This window comes from Cervus elaphus, chromosome 33, assembly GCF_910594005.1.
Source record: "Cervus elaphus chromosome 33, mCerEla1.1, whole genome shotgun sequence".
Lineage (NCBI taxonomy): Eukaryota > Metazoa > Chordata > Mammalia > Artiodactyla > Cervidae > Cervus > Cervus elaphus.
This window is the reverse complement of record NC_057847.1, coordinates 30,107,132-30,129,099: the sequence shown is the minus strand read 5'-3', so window position 1 is coordinate 30,129,099 and position 21,968 is coordinate 30,107,132. Positions and strand designations below refer to the sequence as shown.

The window sequence follows — 21,968 nt, the reverse complement described above, 5'->3', positions numbered from 1 at the left end:
CAGGAAACTAGATCCCACATGCAATGCAACTATGAGTTCACATGCCACAACTAAAAAATCCCATGTGCCACAACTAGACCCGGTATAGCCAAAAAAATAAATAAAAATAAATATTTTTTAAAATGAGATAAGTAACCTAAAAATGAAACTATCCACAAATATCCACGATTTTTATTTCTAAATGCAGAATTTGGAACTTCCCTTTATCACAGCTTGGCTGCCTATAACCAGGTAAAAAAAATGTGAGGTCAAAGAATGCTGAACCACAGACACACATAATATTGGCTCCATATATAGAAACTATATTACAGTTACAACTCATTTGTAAGGGAGTTTCTGTATATGGTTGATTGTAAATCAATTTTTGTTTATGGTGCTCAATTAACTCACCCCATACGGCACCCACCCCATAGATACCTGCTGATCAGAGGAAACACAGCATACACACTCCATCACCAAGTGCTTTAGAGTTCAATGGCAAGTTCCACCTTCAGAGCATACTTAAAGGACATACTCTACCTCTCACGCAAGTCACAGAATCACGAGCAAGACTCCACCCGGAAGGACAAGCACAGGTGTAAAGACTCCTTGAGGAAAGCAGGCACAGATGACTGCACCGGACATTGTTGCATGGATTTGAGGCTGTAATACAAAAAGAAGAAAACAGGGTGAATGGAAAACTGCCCATATTAAAGTGAACAGAATGAATGAACAAAGAAGATACAGTATGTATATAAACATGCATATAATCAAATATTAATCAGCCACCAAAAAAAAAAAGAAGAAAATACTCCATTTGCGACAACATAGACGGACCTGGAGGGTATAATGATATCACTTTCATATGAAATCTAAATCAAAAAATAAAAACAAATAGATCGGTGCTTGCCAGAAGCAGGAAATGCAAGGTAGCAAAAAGTGTAAAGGTGGTCAAAAGGTGGAAACTTCCAGTTACAACATAAAGAAGTCTTGTGGATGTAATGTACAGCACGATGACTAAAGAGTTGATCCTAAAATTCCTAATCACAGAAAAATATGTGGTGATGGATGTTCACTAATCTCACATTGATCGTTTCACAATATATATAAATATCCAATCATTATGTTGCACACCTAAAACAAATGCAATGTCATTTGTCAACTATATCTCAATTAAAAAATTATAATCCCAGAAGTCTCCAATATTTGGACACACAAATATATAAGTTACCTTGGCTGGTTTGGTTTCTGCCCTTAACTACTTCACCCTTCCCCAACATCATCTTTCAACATAAGGTTCATAAGAGGCATAAGAGGGAAGAGTGACCTACCCAAGGTCACATATCAATCCAGTCTATAAATGGATTATGAACTCAAACAGCCCCTGAGTAACCCAGAGCTTAGAAGTAGAAATTTGAAGCTACATAAGAGTCCCTTGGACTATAAGGAGATCCAACCAGTCCATCCTAAAGGAGATCAGTCCTGGGTGTTCATTGGAAGGACTGATGCTGAAGCTGAAACTCCAATACTTTGGCCACCTCATGCAAAGAGTTGACTCATTGGAAAAGACCCTGATGCTGGGAGGGATTGGGGGCAGGAGGAGGAGGGGACGACAGAGGATGAGATGGCTGGATGGCATCTCATGGGTTTGATGGACATGGGTTTGAGTAAACTCCGGGAGTGGGTGATGGACAGGGAGGCCTGGCGTGCTGCGATTCATGGGGTCGCAAAGAGTCAGACACGACTGAGCGACTGAACTGAACTGAACTGAAGATGTGTTTCCTTGGCTGACCCCAAAAAGATCTTTTTACATTAAATGATACCAAGTTGTGTTCTCTATGTGACCTTACCTACTGTTGTGAAAGTTCTGGTTAGGTAACAATCTTTCTTTTTTTCATTAATAACATCTTTGTGTGTTTCTACTCCTTGAAGTAAAAAGATGTGGTGTGCATCCTGTGCTGATAGGATATTCTCTAGATCTTACATATTCTCATTACATACACTTGGTTAGATGCAGTAATCCATTCGTTCACTCAAAAACTAGTAAAGCCAAACAGGCTTTCAAGGTGGTGCAAGTGGTAAAGAATCCAACTGCAGGAATCAGAGAAGACTGTAAATATGAGGCAGTTATTATAACAAAAGGAACCAGAACTAAACTCATAAACTGTGTGACTCTAGAATGTGAGAGTAAAGAACAAAAGAATTGTGAAAGAGAGAGCCATTTTCGATAGGATGGTCAAGAACCATCTGAGAGAATGAAGGCACAAAAAAACCATCTGAGTAACACGAAGGAGCACCTCAGACAGAGATCTGGGCAAGGAGCACCCCAGGGCAGAGGGACTAGCCAGTGCAGACATTCAGGGGTGGGAAGAAGCCTGATGTGCTTCTGTTCCAAAAGGAAGTCCAGTGAAGCCCAGTGTGGCAAGAATAAGTGAGAGAAAAAAACCAGGGAGACTTTGAGTATGTAAAGACATAAAAGGTTTGTGTTTTCCATGATAAATAGAAATCATGGAAATACCCTGTCCAAACAAATGGGTCTGCAAAATTATACGTTTTACATTTCCAGAATCAATGTTTTCCAAGCTATACCCGGGAAAGATATGTCTATCACTTACAAACTGGTTGTTTTGCAGGATGAACCACAACAATGCCAAGAGGTTGGTGAAGTGTCATCACCACTGACTGGTTCCCCCCATGCCACTTATTGGCTTTCATAACCTCATGAGTAGCACGATCACTCCAGTACACAGTATCTTCAAAGAGACTTATGGAATAAGGATGGCGCAGAATCTGTGAAGCAGAAGAGAACAATGAGACCTAGAAATAAAAACTAAGATGAACAAAGTAGGAAGGGATACCTACCCAAGCAGATGGTTTCCTTTAGCATTTAACTTAATAAAGACATAGTAAAATCCTTGCTCAAGAGGTAGAAAAAAATATACTTCTTGACCTACATCCCCCTGACAAATCAAAAATACTTTCATGGGCCTGTGTCATTTAGCCTTCATCTTTACTCTGAAGGCTAAAATAGCTCTTTAGTAAAATACATATTTTCTTCATTTCCCCATTTAACTTGTGAAAATAAATTCACCAGAATTCCCTGAATAAAAATACAAAATATGCAATAAACTATGATTTCATTGAGGAATTTACATATAATTATATCATTCTTTACGTGGAAACAACAGATTGGCATCAGCTAAATAACAGATCAACTAAATCACGCAAGCTATTATTCTTTCCTGGACCATGAACAGGAATAATTATTTTTTGTGAAAAAAGAGGGACCGGCCCTCCTTCCTGTTGATATTTTCTGGATGTCTATGACACAGCAGTGAATTTCTTCCTTTTCTTTTACTCCATATGCTTCCTGCTAAACCATGATCTTAGTTTAATTTCCTTTCTTTGCTACCAACTTACCAAATCGCTGGCTATCACCTGCCTCCGATTGCTTCCATCGTAGTGACAGAAGTCTATGTAATCAAGATAGCCATCCATGAAATAGATTAGCCTGTTGGGGTAATCAAGAGCTAATCCAGTGGGCCAGTAGATCTTCTCCTGGACAATGACGGTGCGCTGACTGCCATCCATGCTAGCTCGCTCAATGCGAGGGTGATTGCCCCAGTCAGACCAGAACATCACACGGTCACTGTGAAAAGAAACGAGTTACCAATTGGACAGGACATATTTCTACATGGAAAATAATTGTCATTTTAAATAATAGAATATCATGTTTATGCTCTGCTTAAAATAACACATCTCCAGTTCAGAATATATATAAGAGCTTACTGTGTCACAAAGTAAAACTGCAATCATAATGCAATCACGAGCCATCTGGGTGTTTTTATAATGTTCATAAAACATGCAGTACAGTGTGACATGCTGAAATGTCTCAATGCTTATTTGTGTTTCTGTACAAGCCACATACAGTTGATCTAGAAAAGTCCATCTGTCCTTGTTTATCTACCCTGTCATTTTTAAGAAAGCCGTTATTCATCATCAGATTCATCATAAATTTCACTGGTGTGTAATACTTTACAATATCTAGCAAATCTACACTGCATTGAACATAATTTGCCTAACTCATCTTCCTGCAGAAGACAATCTAAGGAAATTCAAGGAAAGAAGCCCTCAAAGATTTCTAAGCATGAGAGAATTTCTTCTTTCCTTTAGGGCCAGGAGGCAAAAATTTCCTTACATGACCTAAAAGGAAGTTGTAGTAAACAATACAAAATTGAAGCAAGAAAATCTGGCTTTTTGTTGTAGACATATGAAGTATATTACTGCATGCATTTGTTAGACACTTCATCATATACTTGCAAGCTAAAAAATAATATGATCTTTAATTTAAGTGAACAATCAATTGCTCTTGTGTACTTTATGAAGAAGACTATTCAGATAAAGGAAGACAGCAACAAGTAGCTGTATGGCTAACATTTATATAGAAATGTTTAAACAAGGGATCATTAAAAATATTGTGATATGAGTATTAACCACGTCACATTACTGTTTGTTATTTCTTCTCATACAATGTTAAGGCAACATGATATTTAAGGGGAAAAAAAATGTCTTACGTAGCTCTGGGATCTACTACTAGTCCCCCTGGATTTGTTGTGTTTTCACTAAGCAGCACAGTCCTGTGGCTCCCATCCAGTTTAGCGACTTCAATTGTTTGCAGGGAAATGTCTGTCCAGTAAAGATTGCGTCCTATCCAATCTACTGCAATATTTCCAGTCATGCTGACACCACTGTCAAGTATCTAAAGACAAAAGTGAATGGTAAGTGAACTCTCAAGAAATAATCCAAACACAGAAATAAAATGAAAATTGAGAATAAGGTATCATCTAACTTGTCCTATGATTTCATGTGAGGACTAGAAAATATGGTCTTCCCATGTAGAAACAATAGGGTTTTCTAGGGAAAATCTACAAGATGGTGTAGAATTGAATACTCTATTGTTGGATTAGTGTGGAGTTTTGGTTTCAGAATTTTTTCAGTTAAACAAAAACTGTATCCATTTGCTAAGTTGGCCACCCTATGAAACTTTACAGTGTTCTCATGGCAAAAGTAATGCCTTTATTGATTGAGAGCCAACAATTACAAAATAAGGTTCTAAGGGGGCAGAGGAAACATAACCACCAAGGATGAAGAAATTGAAACTCTGGGAGACTGATTAAGAAACATAACTGAATTAAAGCTAAGAAAAGCAACTTCAACTACAAGGTCCTATTGTATAGCACAAGGAACTATATCCACTATCCTATATAATAAACCATGATAGAAAATAAATTTTAAAAATATTTTAAAAGACAAAAGAAAGTAAAGCAACCTCCCCTGTGTCTCCCTTGTCTTTTATCCACTAGAGAAAAAAAAAAAAAAATGCAGAAAGGACTTCCAAGATGCAATGAGATCTCTGTATCATATAACCTGGTATTCAGATTCAAGTCTCTCCCTTCAGATCCCATCAGATAGGAGTTAGGAACATCCAGGGCTTTTAAGTATGGATGGCCCAGAGGGAGACATGAGAACCACTTAAGATAACATAGGACCTTCTCTCACTGGTGATTAATAGCAAATAGACCTGAGACTGGGGAACTAGTCAGATCAAAGGCCAGTAGACATGTACTTATGTACTTACTAGTTTTCTATCAGTTCCATTTTGAAAGGCACTCCAGATTTTACCCTGAGTTCCATCAGACCAAAAGATACGACCACTGACGGAATCAAAATCAACAGCCACAATGTGAGAACCATGTTGGATAACCGGGTAGATAAAGTACCCCTGCTGGGTAATATTGCCAGCAATAAGCTGGCTCTGACTCGCCACCAGTATCAGACTTCCAGATTCTGTCCAAGAAGAAAATAGAAGTGTCAATGATTCTGGGAGAAACAACAATATTTGATGTAATATCTTTGATAACAGAAAGAAGATGCCATTCCAAATTAGAGTAATGGGGAAAAACAAACAAACAAAAAACATAAGAATGATGTTACCTTAATAGCTGATTTTCACAAGTACTGAAAGTAAGCTTTCAAAATATCTTTCATCCTTGAATTACACTTCAGTGTTTATCTATCAACCTGGAGTGAACTATTCTTGCATTCCTCCTGTTACTATAGTTACTTTTGTACTTGCTTATTTCGTACTCTGCATTCAGCTGTGGCAGAGATTTCTAATCATTCCTATGTCCTCTCTCGTCTTCCTTTTTAGTAATAAATTATGCCAAGCTTTAGCACAGCACAGGGCCTAAGAGCTAGAGACGTTTCTCTATTTCCATTTCAATTTGAAGAGACTATATGACTTAAGTTTCCATCAATAAAATGCAAACAAAAATGAAGTGTCAAATTCCAGGTATCATCCTTAAAAGGAAGCTGCTCACCCCTTTCATACTTCCTGGGAGCTGGCAAACTCTGGAGCAAGATCACTTGGATCCCTGGATGGAAGGCACACCAGCTTTTACCCCCAAACCCTCTACCCTCCAGACTCCTACCTGAAAAGAAGAAACTGCCTCTTTGGTGTTAGTATTCTTTATTTGGTCACATTTAAAGCAGCCATATCAATACCCTAACACATAGTACACTTTCATGTCATAGAAACTGAATTAATGCTATGTGTGTGCTGTGTTCAGTCGTGTCTAACTCTTTGCCACCCCATGGACTGTAGTCCGCCAGGCTCCTCTGTCCATGGAATTTGCCAGGCAAGAATACTGGAGTGGGTTGCCATTTCCAATTCCAGGCGATCTTCCTGAGTCAAGGATTGAACCTGTGTTTCTTACGTCTACCTGCATTCACAGGCAGATTCTATAGCACTGTGCCATCTGGGAAGCCCAGAATTAATACTGGTTGAATTTAATTCATTAGGTATTATACAAAGATGGTGTCTGGAGTGTGCCTGTTAAACTAGCTGGAGTTAGTTCACTTTCATTACCTGTAGCTTTACAAGTCCTCCGATCAGCGTCTAGCCTGTATTCTGAATCACACCAGCACCGGAAAGAACCTCTCATGTTGTAACAGTACTGGCTACAAAAGCCTCGAATACGACATTCATCTATGTCTTCGCAGGTCTTAGAGTCATTGCCAAGCAGGTATCCCAATGGACATTGGCACTGGGCCCCATAAGGCCCTTGAATACACTGGTGAGTACAACCACCATTGGAATCTGAGCAGCTATTCTGGTCTAGAATAAAGAAAAAGAAATCACAAAGGGGAAAAGTCAGGAATCTTTGCTTCTTTGGTTCATTCTGTTATATTACATGTCACACATGTCTCACGTCACCCTCAACACAATACCCAAGTATGAGCTATGAGCAGAATCCACATGGATGACGTCCATAGACTGTCCAGTGCTCTGACTTGCCTAATTACCATCTTTCACATCCACTGGACTGGAACCACTTTCTTCACTACAACCTTCAAATATAACTCCATTTAGTGCCATGAAAGAAATGTGGAGGAAATATAAAAAAACATAACTGTCATTGGTAAAGCATGCAAAGAGACCTAAATTACTTCCCATTTGTTTTCTGTCATTCTGCTACCTACACAGATATGAAAGATAAGACTTTGACACTAAGAACAGAGCTAAAAGGTTTACAATGGGGAAAGACAACTGAAAGACTAGAGGGTATAGATACACTAACATACCATCATCCTTACTTTCAGGGCTAAAATGACGATGCCCGAGGTACCCAAGATAGTTATCTGCCTGTAGATGCAAATACCCTCTATTTCCATGTGTACTCTTATTTATAAGAGTCATGGTATGAAACATGTACCAGAAGGGGAAGTAAGCCAAAATGATTAAGACATTTTCAGCACAAATGCAATGCAAATAAAATCATAAGAATCTAAAATACTTTGCAGTCATACCTGGCTGGGGTTCATCTGAGAGTGAGCATTGATTAAAGAGCAAAGAAAGAAACGACAGTAATTAGGATGATATGCCAATCACAGGATTTTAATCACAGCAAACACAAATTCCTGGACTTCATTTGTTTTGTGGCAAGTTCTGATTGAAATTAGGAAATATGAAAGCTGGAAAAACTTATGAGTGCATTACCCAACAGGACCAAATTTAATTTGATGATCTAATGAAGTAAGAACACAGAACTGGGTGCAAAGGATTAAATGAGAAATACTATCCAGTGATGATTTATTTGAATTCCATGATGGCTATCCCTACACAGGTTGAAATTCAGAGAACTGAGATTCCTTCCTCAAGAACTACATGGTGATTGTGACAATGACGACACACAGCTGGCCACTGCTCAGGATGAGTTCATGGCCAGTAAAATGTGGTCAGGAAACTTACTGCAAAGCGGGGACTCATCTGTCCCACCAGGGCAGTCAGGGACACCATCACACACTGCACTCATATTCACACAGATGCTATGGCCGGGGCATTGCCACTGCCGACTGGGACACCGAAAAGGCTGAGTAGGGCAGTCTTTCTCATCGCTCATGTCTCCACAATCATTGTCCCCATCACAGAGCCAATTTCTATAGACGCAGTTTCCATTTTGGCAGACAAAATGAGATGGATGGCAGGTTTTGGGGGGACAGCCATTGTGCTCATCAGATCCCTGGATGCAGTCCTCATGCCCATCACACTCCCAGGTCTTCGGAATGCAGATCCCATCTTCTTGGCACTGGAATTCATCTTGGTGGCACATCCCAGGAGGCCTGGTTGCTAAGAGAACAGCATGGGGAAAATGCATTTGTGAATGTGATCCATAATCCCTTTTATATAACTTCTAGGTTCAGAAGAAATCATTTTGGATCAATGGCGGGTTTCTAATAATGATTATGACATATGTACTATTAACATCTAAAATGAGTGTCCTCTCTGTCTGATCTGATTAATGGATCTAATAACAAAGAAACGGATGTACAATGGATAGAAGTCCCTGAGTTGAAAGAAAATTCTATTTTCTGTGTTTCTAACTTTGGATTAAATAATAAAGAATCATCAGAGCATTTAATAGAGGTTAAACAGCTATGGTGACATGGAATTCATGTATTTCATATATTTGGATGTTATCACTTTCCCTCAAATGAATTATACTAAATGAAGCCAAGTAGGAAGTCAAGACATACCTGGAGTAACAGGCAAATTTGGCCTTGGAGTACAGAATGAAGCAGGGCAAAGGCTAATAGAGTTTTGCCAAGAGAACACACTGGTCAGAGCAAACACCCTCTTCCAACAACACAAGAGAAGACTCTACACATACATGGACATCAGCAGATGGTCAACACCAAAATCAGATTGATTATATTCTTTGCAGCCAAAGATGGAGAAGCTCTAAACAGTCAGCAAAAACAAGGCCAGGAGGTGACTGAGACTCAGATCATGAACTCCTTATTGCCAAATTCAGACTTAAATTGAAGAAAGTGGGGAAAACCACTAGACCATTCAGATATGACCTAAATCAAATCCCTTGTGATTATACAGTGGAAGTGAGAAATAGATTTAAGGGACTAGATCTGATAGACAGAGTGCCTGATGAACTATGGACGGAGGTTCGTGACAATGTACAGGAGGAAGGGATCAAGACCATCCCCAAGAAAAAGAAATGCAAAAAAGCAAAATGGCTGCCTGAGGAGGCCTCACAAATGTCTATGAATAGAAGAGACGTGAAAAGCAAAGGAGAAAAGGAAAGATATTCCCATTTGAATGCAGAGTTCCAAAGAATAGTAAGGAGAGATAAGAGAGCCTTCCTCAGTGATCAATGCAAAGAAATAAAGGAAAACAATAGAATAGGAAAGAATAGAGATCTCGTCAAGAAAATTAGAGATATCAAGGGAACATTTCATGCAAAGATGGACTCGATGAAGGACAGAAATGGTATGGACCTAAAAGAAGCAGAAGATATTAAGAAGTGGAGGCAAGAATACACAGAAGAACTGTACAAAAAAGATCTTCACGACCCAGATAATCACAATGGTGACTCACCTAGAGCCAGACATCCTGGAATGTGAAGTCAACTGGGCCTCAGAAAGCATCACTATGAACAAAGCTAGTGGAGATGATGGAATTCCAGTTGAGCTATTTCAAATCCTGAAACATGATGCTGTGAAAGTGCTGCACTCAACATGCCAGCAAATTTGGAAAACTCAGCAGTGGTCACAGGACTGGAAAAGGTCAGTTGTCATTCCAATCTCAAAGAAAGGCAATGCCAAAGAATGCTCAAACCACCACACAATTGCACTCATCTCACAGGCTAGTAAAGTAATGCTCAAAATTCTCCAAGCCAGGCTTCAGCAATACGTGAACCGTGAACTTCCAGATGTTCAAGCTGGTTTTAGAAAAGGCAGAGGAACCAGAGATCAAATTGCCAACATCTGCTGGATCATCAAAAAAGCAAGAGAGTTCCAGAAAAACATCTATTTCTGCTTTATTGACTATGCCAAAGACTTTGACTGTGTGGATCACAATAAACTGTGGAAAATTCTGAAAGAGATGGGACTACCAGGCCACCTGGCCTGCCTCTTGAGAAACCTGGATGCAGGTCAGGAAGCAACAGTTAGAACTGGACATGGAACAACAGACTGGTTCCAAATCGGGAAAGGAGTACGTCAAGGCTGTATATTGTCACCCTGCTTATTTAACTTATATGCAGCATACATCATGCGAAATGCTGGGCTGGAGGAAGCACAGCTGGATTCAAGATTGCCGGGAGAAATATCAATAACCTCAGCTATGCAGATGACACCACTCTTATGGCAGAACGTGAAGAAGAACTAAAGAGCCTCTTGATGAAAGTGAAAGAGGAGAGTGAAAAAGTTGGCTTAAAGTGCAACATTCAGAAAATTAAGATCATGGCATCCAGTCCCATCACTTCATGGCAAATAGATGGGGAAACAGGGGAAACAGTGGCTGACTTTATTTTTGGGGGCTCGAAAATCACTGCAGGTGGTGACTGCAGCCATGAAATTAAAAGATGCTTACTCCTTGGAAGGAAAGCTATGACCAACCTAGACAGCATATTAAAAAGCAGCGACATTATTTGCCAACAAAGGTCTGTCTAGTCAAGGCTATGGTTTTTCCAGTGGTCATGTATGGATGTGAGAGTTGGACTATAAAGAAAGTTGAGCGCCAAAGAATTGATGCTTTTGAACTGTGTGGTGTTGAATAAGACTCTTGAGAGTCCCTTGGACTGCAAGGAGATCCAACCAGTCCATCCTAAAGGAGATCAGTCCTGGGTGTTCATTGGAGGGACTGATGTTGAAGCTGAAACTCCAATATTTTGGCCACGTGATGTGAAGAGCTGACTCATTTGAAAAGACCCTGATGTTGGGAAAGATTGAAGGCAGGAGAAGAAGGGGACAACAGAGGATGAGATGGTTGGATGGTACCACTGACTCAATGGACATGAGTTTGGGTAATCTCCAGGAGTGGTGATGGACAGGGAGGCCTGGCGTGCTGCGGTTCATGAGGTTGCAAAGAGTCGGACATGACTGAGCGACTGAACTGATGATGATGAAGCCAAGATGACTGTAAATCTTCCATTCTTTGCAAACTTTCCACTATTCATCAAGCAATTCTTATTGATTGCTTGGCTATTTCACAGGAGTAAACCCAAACACTCTCCCAGGGACCTTGTAAGGTAATAGAAATCCAGAGGCAATGGCACTTTAACCTCAGATCACCTGAGAAGAATTCCATGTTTTCAATGTGAAACAGAAACTTCAGTGGTTAAGAATTTCTGGGTGTTGTACACACTTATTAAGTATGTAAGCATTTATATTTTCTTTTGTCCATAGATATAAACCACCCTTTTCTGATAGTTGTTGTTGTTTAGTCACTCAGTCATGTCCGACTCTTTGTGACCCCGGAGACTATAGCTCACCAGGCTCCTCTGTCCACTGGATTGTCTAGGCAAGAATACTGGAGTGGGCTGCCATTTCCTAATCCAGGGATCTTCTGGACCCAGGGATCAAACCCTCATCTCCTGCATTGGCAGGTGGATTCCGAACCACTGAGCCATCAGGGAAACCCTCTTTTCTGATTAGGGAGGAGAACTGATAGAAACCTACTTTTTATGATCCAAAACATGAACATTCAAACAAATGACGACCTCACCTTGTTTAATATAAAAATGGCAATAACAAGTCCTTTCCATTATTAGGTCTACAGCCTGTGAAGTTTACAGGTCCATCAGATTTATAGTCCATGAAGTCCTCCTTGAACCCTCAAAAAATTTCTTTCCTGGGAACCTTCATTGAATTTTATCTGTATCATTTCTACAAAGCCCTTATTAACTATCTGCCTTGCTTTGTTTCTTACTTTCTACCAGACTCCCAGGACAAAGACCACAGAAAACATGTTAGCAGATACTAAACAAATGATTTGCTTGATGTGACCTCCTATTGAGACTTAAAGGAAACCATTAAAATATCTTTATATATGGCAAACCTCATTGAAACCCACTAATTTTGAATGCCCCAGGTAATACTGAAAACAAAAATACCTGAGAAATATTTAACCTACTCAAAAGACAATTAAAAAGTGCCCATTTACAACTACTTGATTCACAACTTATCCCTATTTGGTGATGTTGATTTGATTTCATTATACAATCAATACTGTGGTCCTTGGACAATGTTTTGTTAATTAGGCTGCCTTCCCTCTAGCTTATCTAAGAGAAAATCTGTGGTAAGAGCAATCCTGGTAATTAAGAAATGACCCCGTCACCTGAAACATGCCAGGTATATGGTACTTACGACAATCTGTCTCATCAGAGTGGTCATCGCAGTCAAAAATGCCATCACAGTGATACATCTTGCTAATACACTGACCATTACTAACACATGTGAATTGAGAAGCAGTGCAGTTAATCACTGAAAATGAGAGAAAAACATTAAAAGTTAAGCCAAGGAACAAACAACTGAACATCGAAATTTTTCTAAACATCATGAATTAAAAAAAATAAACCATTATTACAACAGCCAAGATAGGTAAGCAGCTTATCTGTCCATAAACAGAGGAATAGACAAAGACCACTGTCCATAAACAGTGATGCAATGGAGCACCACTCAGCCATAAAAAAGAATGAAATTTTGCCGTCTGCAACAACATGGATGGACTTAGTCATAAAGAGAAAGACAAATACCATATAATGTCACTTATATGTGGAATCTAAAAACTAAAACAAACTAATGAAAACAACCAAAAAGAAACAGACTCACAGACATAGAGGACAAGCAAGTGGTTAACAGTGGGCAGAAGGAAGGGGCCAGGGGCAAGATAGGGATAAGCTACAGGAATATATTACACAACAAAGGGAATATAGCTGATATTTTACAATTATAAATGGATTTAATCTTTGAATGTTAATTAGTATGTTGTACACCTGAAACATATAAATCAGTTATGGACTTACAACCTCAATGGATTAATTAAGCAATTAATTAATTAAAAAATAAAACAATGTACTTACTACAGCCAATCTCATCAGATCCGTCAGCACAGTCCGTGGTCCCATCACAGACAAAAGATAGGGCAATACATCGGTGATCAGGGCAATGAAACTGAGTAGGTGAACATGTCTGTGTATGATCTAATGTCATCCAAAAACAAAACCAAGTTAATAGTTTATTTCTTGTCCAATATGTACCAGAGACAAACTGTATAATGCTTAGGAAATACATAAATTATCTCAGTTGTATGTGTGCTCAAAATTCCTGCAAGTCAGACAGATTGCCTTTTTAGAGAGAGGAACAGAAATAATATAGGGCAGAGTCAGAAACTGTGAGGATACTCTGAAGAACAGACCATATGTAGAAGATAAGCATCATGGCCTTGCTTTGGACTGCACCTCATGAATAGTATGAAGTCCAAGACTCTTCTGCACAGTTAAGCAACGAAACTCAGCCCACAAGACAGGATGGACTGTGGTCATGGAGCATGGTCCACATGATAACTGGATTTAACTGGATCATGATAACTGAATTTAATCCAAAGTCTAGGCAGAACTATCCTCAAAACCAGGACCCTAGCTGGCTGAAGAGACATAGCCTTAGGGTCCGACAGGCTGCCTCCACCACCCAAAACAGGAATCATAATATAGTCTCACAGAATGTGAAAGCTAGAGGAGATCTTAAAGCTTATCTAGTCCTGAAAAAAAAGGACTAGCCAAATTATGCAACCAAAACAGAACTTAGTCCAGGGAACCCTGCACCCCCTCTGCGCAGGTGGGTAAGATTAATGAAATTGAAATGTTCTTTGCCTTTTTATTTTATTGTCTTTTTGCCTATATAAATGAAAAGAAAAACCAGTAGCTAAACATCCGGGTGTGTTTATATGATTCAGAAAGGGCAATTGTTTTAAATATCTGAACAGTTAGTTGTGGGATTTTTATTTTCCAGTTTCCATCTGGATATTAGTTAGATATCAAAGATAGTCCTTGTTTTGCTTCCATAGAAAATATTTAGCAAGACTTCCTCTGTCTTTGCTTTTAGAGCCTATTAATACACTGGTTGACAGATGAAATCAAAGTGGCTAAGATACAATGAAAATTATATGAGCCTTCAAGGAAAGTACTCAAGGCCTACTCATGGTTCAAATCTATTTACTAGGCTGACCAGCCAAGAGAAATCAGTTCAAAACTTACTGCATGACTTTTCATCTGATCCATCCCTACAATCATTATCTGTGTCACAGACCCAGCTTCTTGGGATACAGAAGTTATTGTCACAGGTGAATTGATCAGCACGGCAGGAAGTGGGTGCTCGGGTGGGGCAGTTCTGCTCATCGCTGCCATCCAGACAGTCATTCTCTCCATCACAGCGCCACATTGAGGGAATGCAGTGTCCTTCGTGTTTACACTCAAATGCTAAAGGTGAACAGGTAGCATCTACAACAGAAACGAATTGATCGTAAAGACATTGGTTTTTACAGCCTTTTAAATGAGATCTTACCTTTCAATGGGAGCATTATACAAAATGTGAAAGTCATCATCATTCACTGACATTTATTTGGCAACTATTATTTACATATTTTTTTTCTCTCTGAATCATCACAAGGATACTGCCAGGTACATATAATTATCTGCATTTTATAGATGAGGAAATTGAGGCTCTGAGAGACTCAGGCATGTGCCCAAGACCAAAGCTCTAGTTGTCACGACTGTAAGGCCCATCCTTTGCTTCTAAGCTATGCTTCCTCTCAGCATATGGCTCATTTGAAATTGATAAAACATTTATGTAAAAATCTGCACTTTTAAAAAAGAAAAGTGCAAAATAAAACAGAGCAAAATAAACCTTTTGAAATTTCAAAAATGTACAAACGAGCACTTTTATTTTCAAATGTCATTTCTCTTTCTATTAATGTCTCCTTGATAGAAATTTCTGAGTTTTTTTTTTATTTTTCACAATAGTATTTATTATAAATTAGATTACCATCAAAAGAAGATTATAAAGGTTAAAATCACCATTTCACCCATAATCCATTTTACACCTACAGGAGGAAAAAGGAATATAGTACATGAGATTTTCAAAAGCTATTATTGCAAACACTTATTCCATGATACCATTCTCTCCAGTACTATAGATTAGATCCCTTTTATTTCGGAGTAGGAGAGGCCAAGATGCAGTGACTCTGCATGTCCATCCAATATCAGAAAAAAGTTTTATTGAGGATAGTCCAAATAATCTGTAGAAATCATCTGTAACATTATCTATGAATAATATTCATCATCCAGCTTTCTAAAAGCCTTTAGAGTACATATTCCTTTTTCCTATAGAGATAACCTAAGCCTTTTTTTTAAAGCACACCTCTCTCTGTTCTATATATCATAGGACGCATCGCTAATGTATAAGCTACTTACTAGATGTGGTACATTGAGCCTCATCACTGTTATCAAGACAGTCATCAAAGCCATCACAGCGATACTGAAGGGGCACGCATCTGCCGTTGTGGCAGGGGAAGGAGAGCGTGCCACACTGCTCCATGGGCGGCTCTTGGGATGCGCTCTCCACACACGTCAAACGGTTGGAAGCCAGACTCATTCCATGGGGGCAGCCACACACCCGCTGGGAATTCGGCACTGGGAAGCAGAAGTGACTGCAGTCGCCATTTGGGTTGGTGGGTCGGTTACAGGCATTAGACCCTGAAAAAGCAATGCCCCCACATGAGGGAGTCAAGCACATTCCTTTTAGGTTGATCACAGGTTTGGTTTGTGACAAAAAATGAATGGGAAAGAATACTTGTCAGACCCAATATTAAAAACTGACTTCTTCTTGGAGAGGAACGTGCCAAATGACACATTCAATCTAAATACAGAGAAGTCCTGAAACGTGTTTTTCCTCCCATATGCTTAAAGTTAGTAAAGTTGAATAGAAATTCTTACACATTAAAATTATCTCAGTGACAGGAAGATAAAACTATCAGGAGTTATAGTAAATAAATTAAAGGTAAAATGAGCCACCACATTAAATACATCCATACAAAACAACCTGGCAACATTACTCACCTGTCTGGATTCTAGAATCATATACTTTCGCACGCATTACAGAACCAACACCACTTCGGAGAACAACCGATTGTGCAGCATTGTATTTCCCGAATCGAATAATACCACGTCTCCAATCAGTAACATATATATAGTCTAAGAAGAAATATGGTGATAAGTTTATTTGCCACAGCTCACCTAGCAAAATGCAATATGTTTGTAATGCTTCTTCCAAATGTGGGAAGCTTTTTTCATAAGTATCTGTTTAAATAAATATGTTTCTGTTTTCCATAATTTGTAATTCTAGAAATGACTCTTTAGAAGTTTATATATATATATATATATATTTTTTTTTTTCTTAAAGACTTTTGAGCCTCTCAAGCTAAGGACCTTTAATAAAACAACAGAGTTGGAAGAATACTTCCTGATACAAGAGTGCTAGAGGAATGAGGGAATAAAAACAGTAGAAAGAGTTGCTAGTATAGATATCTGAGAGAGATCCTACCTAGAAGAAGCCTATATTTTTAATAATAGTAGTGTTCAGATTCAGGGAAGAACATTGGAACATGGAATATTGTGATGGTACTTAATAGCAATTGGGCTTAGCCCTCTATGTGTAAAAAATTTTTTAATCTCAGGATTCTTTTATACAATATGAGATGATACCTCAGGAGACTGAATTCTTATCCTAGCCATAGCACTAAACTGCTGAGTGATCTTCACTGTGTGAGGGCTCGTGTTTCTAGTAAAATTAATCTCTAAGTTCTCTTCCAGGTCAAACATTTTATATTTCATGTTTAATGAGAACATTTTTTTAAAACTTTGACTTTCAAATTTCAAAGTGAGCTTTGAGAAGGCAAAGTACAGATATAGTTCAAGAAGGAAATGTTAGTGTATGTTTAGGGATCAATAAAATTTATCCATATAATTGTTCCTACACCTTAAAAGACAATAATGCTCCACAAAGCTGAAAATGGAAGTTAGAGGCCATACAAGATTTTAAACATCAAAAATTCAATTGTATTAATTTTACCTTAGATACTGAAGCAGGGAAATAAACACATATTTCAATAGAGTTTTCCAAAGAAACAAACAATAACCAACTAAAAATTCCAACTGACCAGAAAATGACTAAGATGGCAGAAACTTTATCATAAAACCAGTTTTCCTTATCTATGGTCTAATCAATGACTAATCAGTCATTGGACTCACTAAATCATACCTAGCCTGACTGCCAATCAAACTGCAAACCAGCAATTAAATAAAAACTGCATTTTTATTTAATTGCAAAATATTCCAGCAAAGAGCAGAGAAAATTTAACATGTTTATACTGTTACTATGTGAGAACAAATAGGATGTGTCAGACATCATTAGTAGAAAGGGAGAAAGAATGCACAGGCTGAGGAGAGGGGGGCTGCATATTTATAACTGACTCAAAAATCTCACAAGAGCACTTAAAAAATTTTTAAATAACATGACTCCCCCACAGACAACAGGGGGGAGTATGGAATATATTTACTAGTTATTCATTCCACACTACATGTGTATGAGAAAGTCTTTGAATTATAGTCGGTGCCTACTTTTTTTTAAAGCAGAAGCCAATTATTCACAGTAGCAAATTTCAGGACTTCCCTGGTGGCTCAATGGGAAAGAATCCACCTGCAATGCAGGAGACATGGGTTCAATCCCTGGATCGGGAAGATCCCCTGGCAGAGGGCATGGCAACCCACTCCAGTATTCTTGCCTGGAGAATTCCATGGACAGAGGAGCCTGGCGGGTTATAGTCCATTGAGTCGCAGAGAGTCAGATACTTTGTGAGTCAAACTGAGTGACTTAGCACGCATGCAGGAAGTTTCGACCTGAGACACAACTAGCATAAGTGTAGGGGCTTTGGTGGATCACAAAATGGCACCTCTCTAACTAGATTAATTATGGTTTGCTCAAGTAGAACCAGGGTAGATTTTAGTTTCTCCTTACACTCTTGGCCTGGCACATGCTACACAATCATTCACAGAAACCCTATTATCAAGACTAAACAAACCACCTGCTTCGTGGTGCCAAGCTAGATTCTTATTCCCAGCAACCGAACCCACAAGAATATGCCTATACTCACAAGAGGGGAGATGGGAGGAAGAAAACAGATGCACTATTATATAAAAATGTCTCAAACAGAAAAAAATTAATATTTCACCAACAAACCAAATGTTTTATTTAGACATAAGAGCACCATTTCATAAGTGACCAGTTTTTTTGGAATTATGAGATTGTCAAATGAGGATGAGTTTTATACAGCTTGCACAGTATAAATAAAACACTTTTGGTTCAAAACATACCTTCAAAGACAGCAAGTCCAAAAGGATTTGTCAACTGATGTACATTGGTCAGGGCTTTTCTGTCTGAACCATCAAAGGTACTGTGCTCAATTTTATCAAAAAAGGCATCTACCCAGTATAATCGTGAAGAACTAGAATAACAAAATACTTAGTTATTGGTTACTCAGAAACTAGAAAAGCACACCCTATAATAAGGGCATTCAAAATCAGGGGCTTCCCTGGTGGCTCAGCAGTAAAGAATCCATCTGCAATGCAGGAGACATGGGTTCGAGCCCTGGGTCAGGAAGAGCCCCTGAAGAAGGAAATGGCAACCCAGGCCAGTATTCTTGCCTGGGAAATCCCATGGACAGAGGCACCTGGTGGGCTACAGTCCATGGGTTGGAAAGAGTTGGACACAACTAAGAGTTGGACAGTCCATGGGGTCGCAAAAGAGTCATACACAACTTAGCAACTAAACAACAAGAGCAATTCAACTGAACAGCGTGTTCAGTTGACACATTTACATTCATTAAGCAAAGTTTAATAGTCTTATGTTCCCCAGAAAAACAAAGCAACTTTCATGAAGTGGTTTTCAAATGTCTTAGAAAACCTGAAATGTTATCTTCAAGTTAAGAATTTTAGTTTTTGCCTTATTAAATCCACATTTAGGAAAAATATCATTAGTAACTTATGTTTGAAAGGTTAAACACATTTCTTCCTATTTTTTCTCCTATGAACTGCTTTTGCATTTGATATCTCTAAGCTTGTTTACCCTGTTACCTTTTCCTATATTCCTTGACAGGTCAATTTCTTAAAATTTAAATTTGATATTCCAAAAATCCTCCCATAGTGCATATAGGCAAATATACATTTTTTGACATCAAAGATTTCCTATCCTCAAGATGGCCCCTGTAAAAATTACACATGACCAGTACTTCATCAAATCCTTCTTCTACTTCCCTGGGTCTTGCCCTATTCTGCTTCCTCTAGCAATTTTCAGAATATTCATTTTAATGCATACATTTTCATCCCAGCAGAAGCTGGCCAACTACAATATGTCTCCCTTAGTAAGTGGGAATGCAGCAATTTGGGATGATTCCTACTTACCTCCAATCAATGGACAGCCCACTGGGCCACCCAAGAGTACTGTTTACTATAGGTAAAATGTTAGACCCATCAGTCCATGCCCTCAGGATTTTAGCAGGACGGTACCAAACCGAGAAGAATATATACCTAGAAAAAGAGGTAATAAATCAAAGATGTTAACATCGGCACAAACTACGTGACTTAGATTTATCACAAACACAGATTCTCCAGAGAATTGCTGCAAACTAGTTTTCTGTAGGGTTTATATTAAAAAATATATAGAAAATACAAATAGCATTAAAATGAGCATCCAGGGCAGAGAACCACTGAGCTAGACTTCAGGACTATTGTCACCAAGTAGGCTCTTTAAAAAGACACAATTCAGATTATTAATACTACATGTCCTTGAAATAAAATAAACAATGAGCAAAACAAAAACAAAAACAGATTTTATAATCTCTCACTTACTTTCTAGATTAAATATCCAGGATCCACTAGATGACTCTTTAATCATCTTTCACAAGGAATTTGCAGGAAAGTATTTCATTCCTGATTAAAAATGCAACCAAATCAATGTACCCAAGGTGTCTTACCCAAGACATCTTTTTTATGCCTTTTTTTTATTTCAAAGGGTAGGAAAAATATAAGTGTAGGGAGGAAAAGCTCTTCTCTTTCATGTGAGCCTTAAGAACTAAAATGAGTCTTTTCCAAAAGGTAACTTTCTGAAATGTGACTTCATATTGTTTTAAATGAACGACTGATTAGGAAAGGAATTTAACGCCTTTTTTAAATCCACTGCCAAAGACTTAGCTTAAGATAAATTCACTAGAAAATCAACATTTAACTCTCTATCAGGCAATAAAACTTCTTATCAATAGCATCGTCAGTTTTAAAATATGTTAGACACACAGGCTTTGTAGTCAGATAGGTCTGGAATTTTAATACTAACTGTTGCTTAATAGCTGTGGGTCGTTGAGCAAGTTAGTTTATCTCTCTGAGGTCCAAAACAGGTCTTGTATATGCTCACTCACAAACCAGCTTTTGAATTAGATGAGATTATGCACTATGTAAAGTGTTTGCTATGTACCCTCAATCAGGCTTTAGTAAGTTACCAGTCATCACTTTTTTATTATTCTATTAAAACATAACTACCTGGCTTAAGACTTTAGGGTAAGCTATCAAACCATCAAACATATTTAAATATAAAAGGTAAGAACTAGAAGGGATGATGTGAAATGCTCTGTCTTTTCTTGCCTGACTCCATCAACAATGCAGTGGTTAAACACTTTGTGGTCTGAAAGACTTCATTCTGAAAACTACTGAATGATTTAGAAAGTTTTGGTAAGCTTTGTATCGATGCATTAAAGCTGGGAAGGAATTTGAGTCTTTTCTGATAATTCTGCTTCATATTCATTCCTTCTCCACTGAATCTGTGACTCACTGTTTGGTCCTATGTGACTATGAGAAAAACACAGTTCAGTGAAGGCTGGGAAAGCCAAAACTTAGGAGAAAGTTTTTGAAAGGAGATAAAGTGATAATTTCAGCATATGCTAAAAGGATACAATCTAAGGTGACTTCAATTTACATGGTTCAATCTTGTATTTACTAGATTTGCCAAATACCTATGGCATCACTTGTTTTCTTTTTTTTTTTTTAAATAAAAGTGACCATTTTTAGGCGTACGGTTCAGTAGTGCTAAGTATATTCACTGTCGTACAACCAACTTCCAGCACTTTCTCATCTTGCAAACTAAAACTCTGTATCCAACACACACTAACATCACTTGTTTTCTTAAGAAAACATGAACGTACTTACCCAGCAGTAGGATGAACTACGATTGACCGTGGGTTATTTAAATTTTGGATGATTGTATGTCTTGATTTATCAGCTAGCTTTATGACACTGACACTCCTATAAGAAGAATCTGTCCAATAGAGATTCCTCGAAATCCAATCAAAACTCAAACTTTGAACACCTGGCACCCTGTTAGCTGTGATAATTTCTCTTCCTGTAAATTAAAATATGGACATGGCTTAAAGTAAGCATATTTTATATGATATACATTTTCCTATCACTGCATATTTAAACTTTGTGTGAGAACTCAAAGAATATTTCAGTAACATGAAATTCTTTTAAAAA

General features: G+C 38.3%; 1 protein-coding gene across 2 annotated transcripts in view; it reads right to left on the bottom strand.

The window, feature by feature from the left end:
* Window positions 1-21,968, bottom strand: part of LRP2 (LDL receptor related protein 2) — a 176,544-nt gene that overhangs the window by 76,246 nt on the left and 78,330 nt on the right. For both annotated transcript variants that reach the window (XM_043894725.1, XM_043894726.1), the window contains 15 exons: window positions 21,645-21,837; window positions 19,851-19,976; window positions 18,765-18,895; window positions 16,452-16,586; window positions 15,807-16,088; window positions 14,592-14,834; window positions 13,419-13,538; window positions 12,703-12,819; window positions 8,291-8,668; window positions 6,908-7,156; window positions 5,618-5,826; window positions 4,554-4,738; window positions 3,400-3,628; window positions 2,595-2,769; window positions 520-642 (listed from right to left, as the gene is read on the bottom strand). In XM_043894725.1, the coding sequence (XP_043750660.1) occupies window positions 520-642; window positions 2,595-2,769; window positions 3,400-3,628; window positions 4,554-4,738; window positions 5,618-5,826; window positions 6,908-7,156; window positions 8,291-8,668; window positions 12,703-12,819; window positions 13,419-13,538; window positions 14,592-14,834; window positions 15,807-16,088; window positions 16,452-16,586; window positions 18,765-18,895; window positions 19,851-19,976; window positions 21,645-21,837 (2,895 nt within the window). The remainder of the gene's footprint in view (window positions 1-519; window positions 643-2,594; window positions 2,770-3,399; window positions 3,629-4,553; window positions 4,739-5,617; window positions 5,827-6,907; window positions 7,157-8,290; window positions 8,669-12,702; window positions 12,820-13,418; window positions 13,539-14,591; window positions 14,835-15,806; window positions 16,089-16,451; window positions 16,587-18,764; window positions 18,896-19,850; window positions 19,977-21,644; window positions 21,838-21,968) is intronic.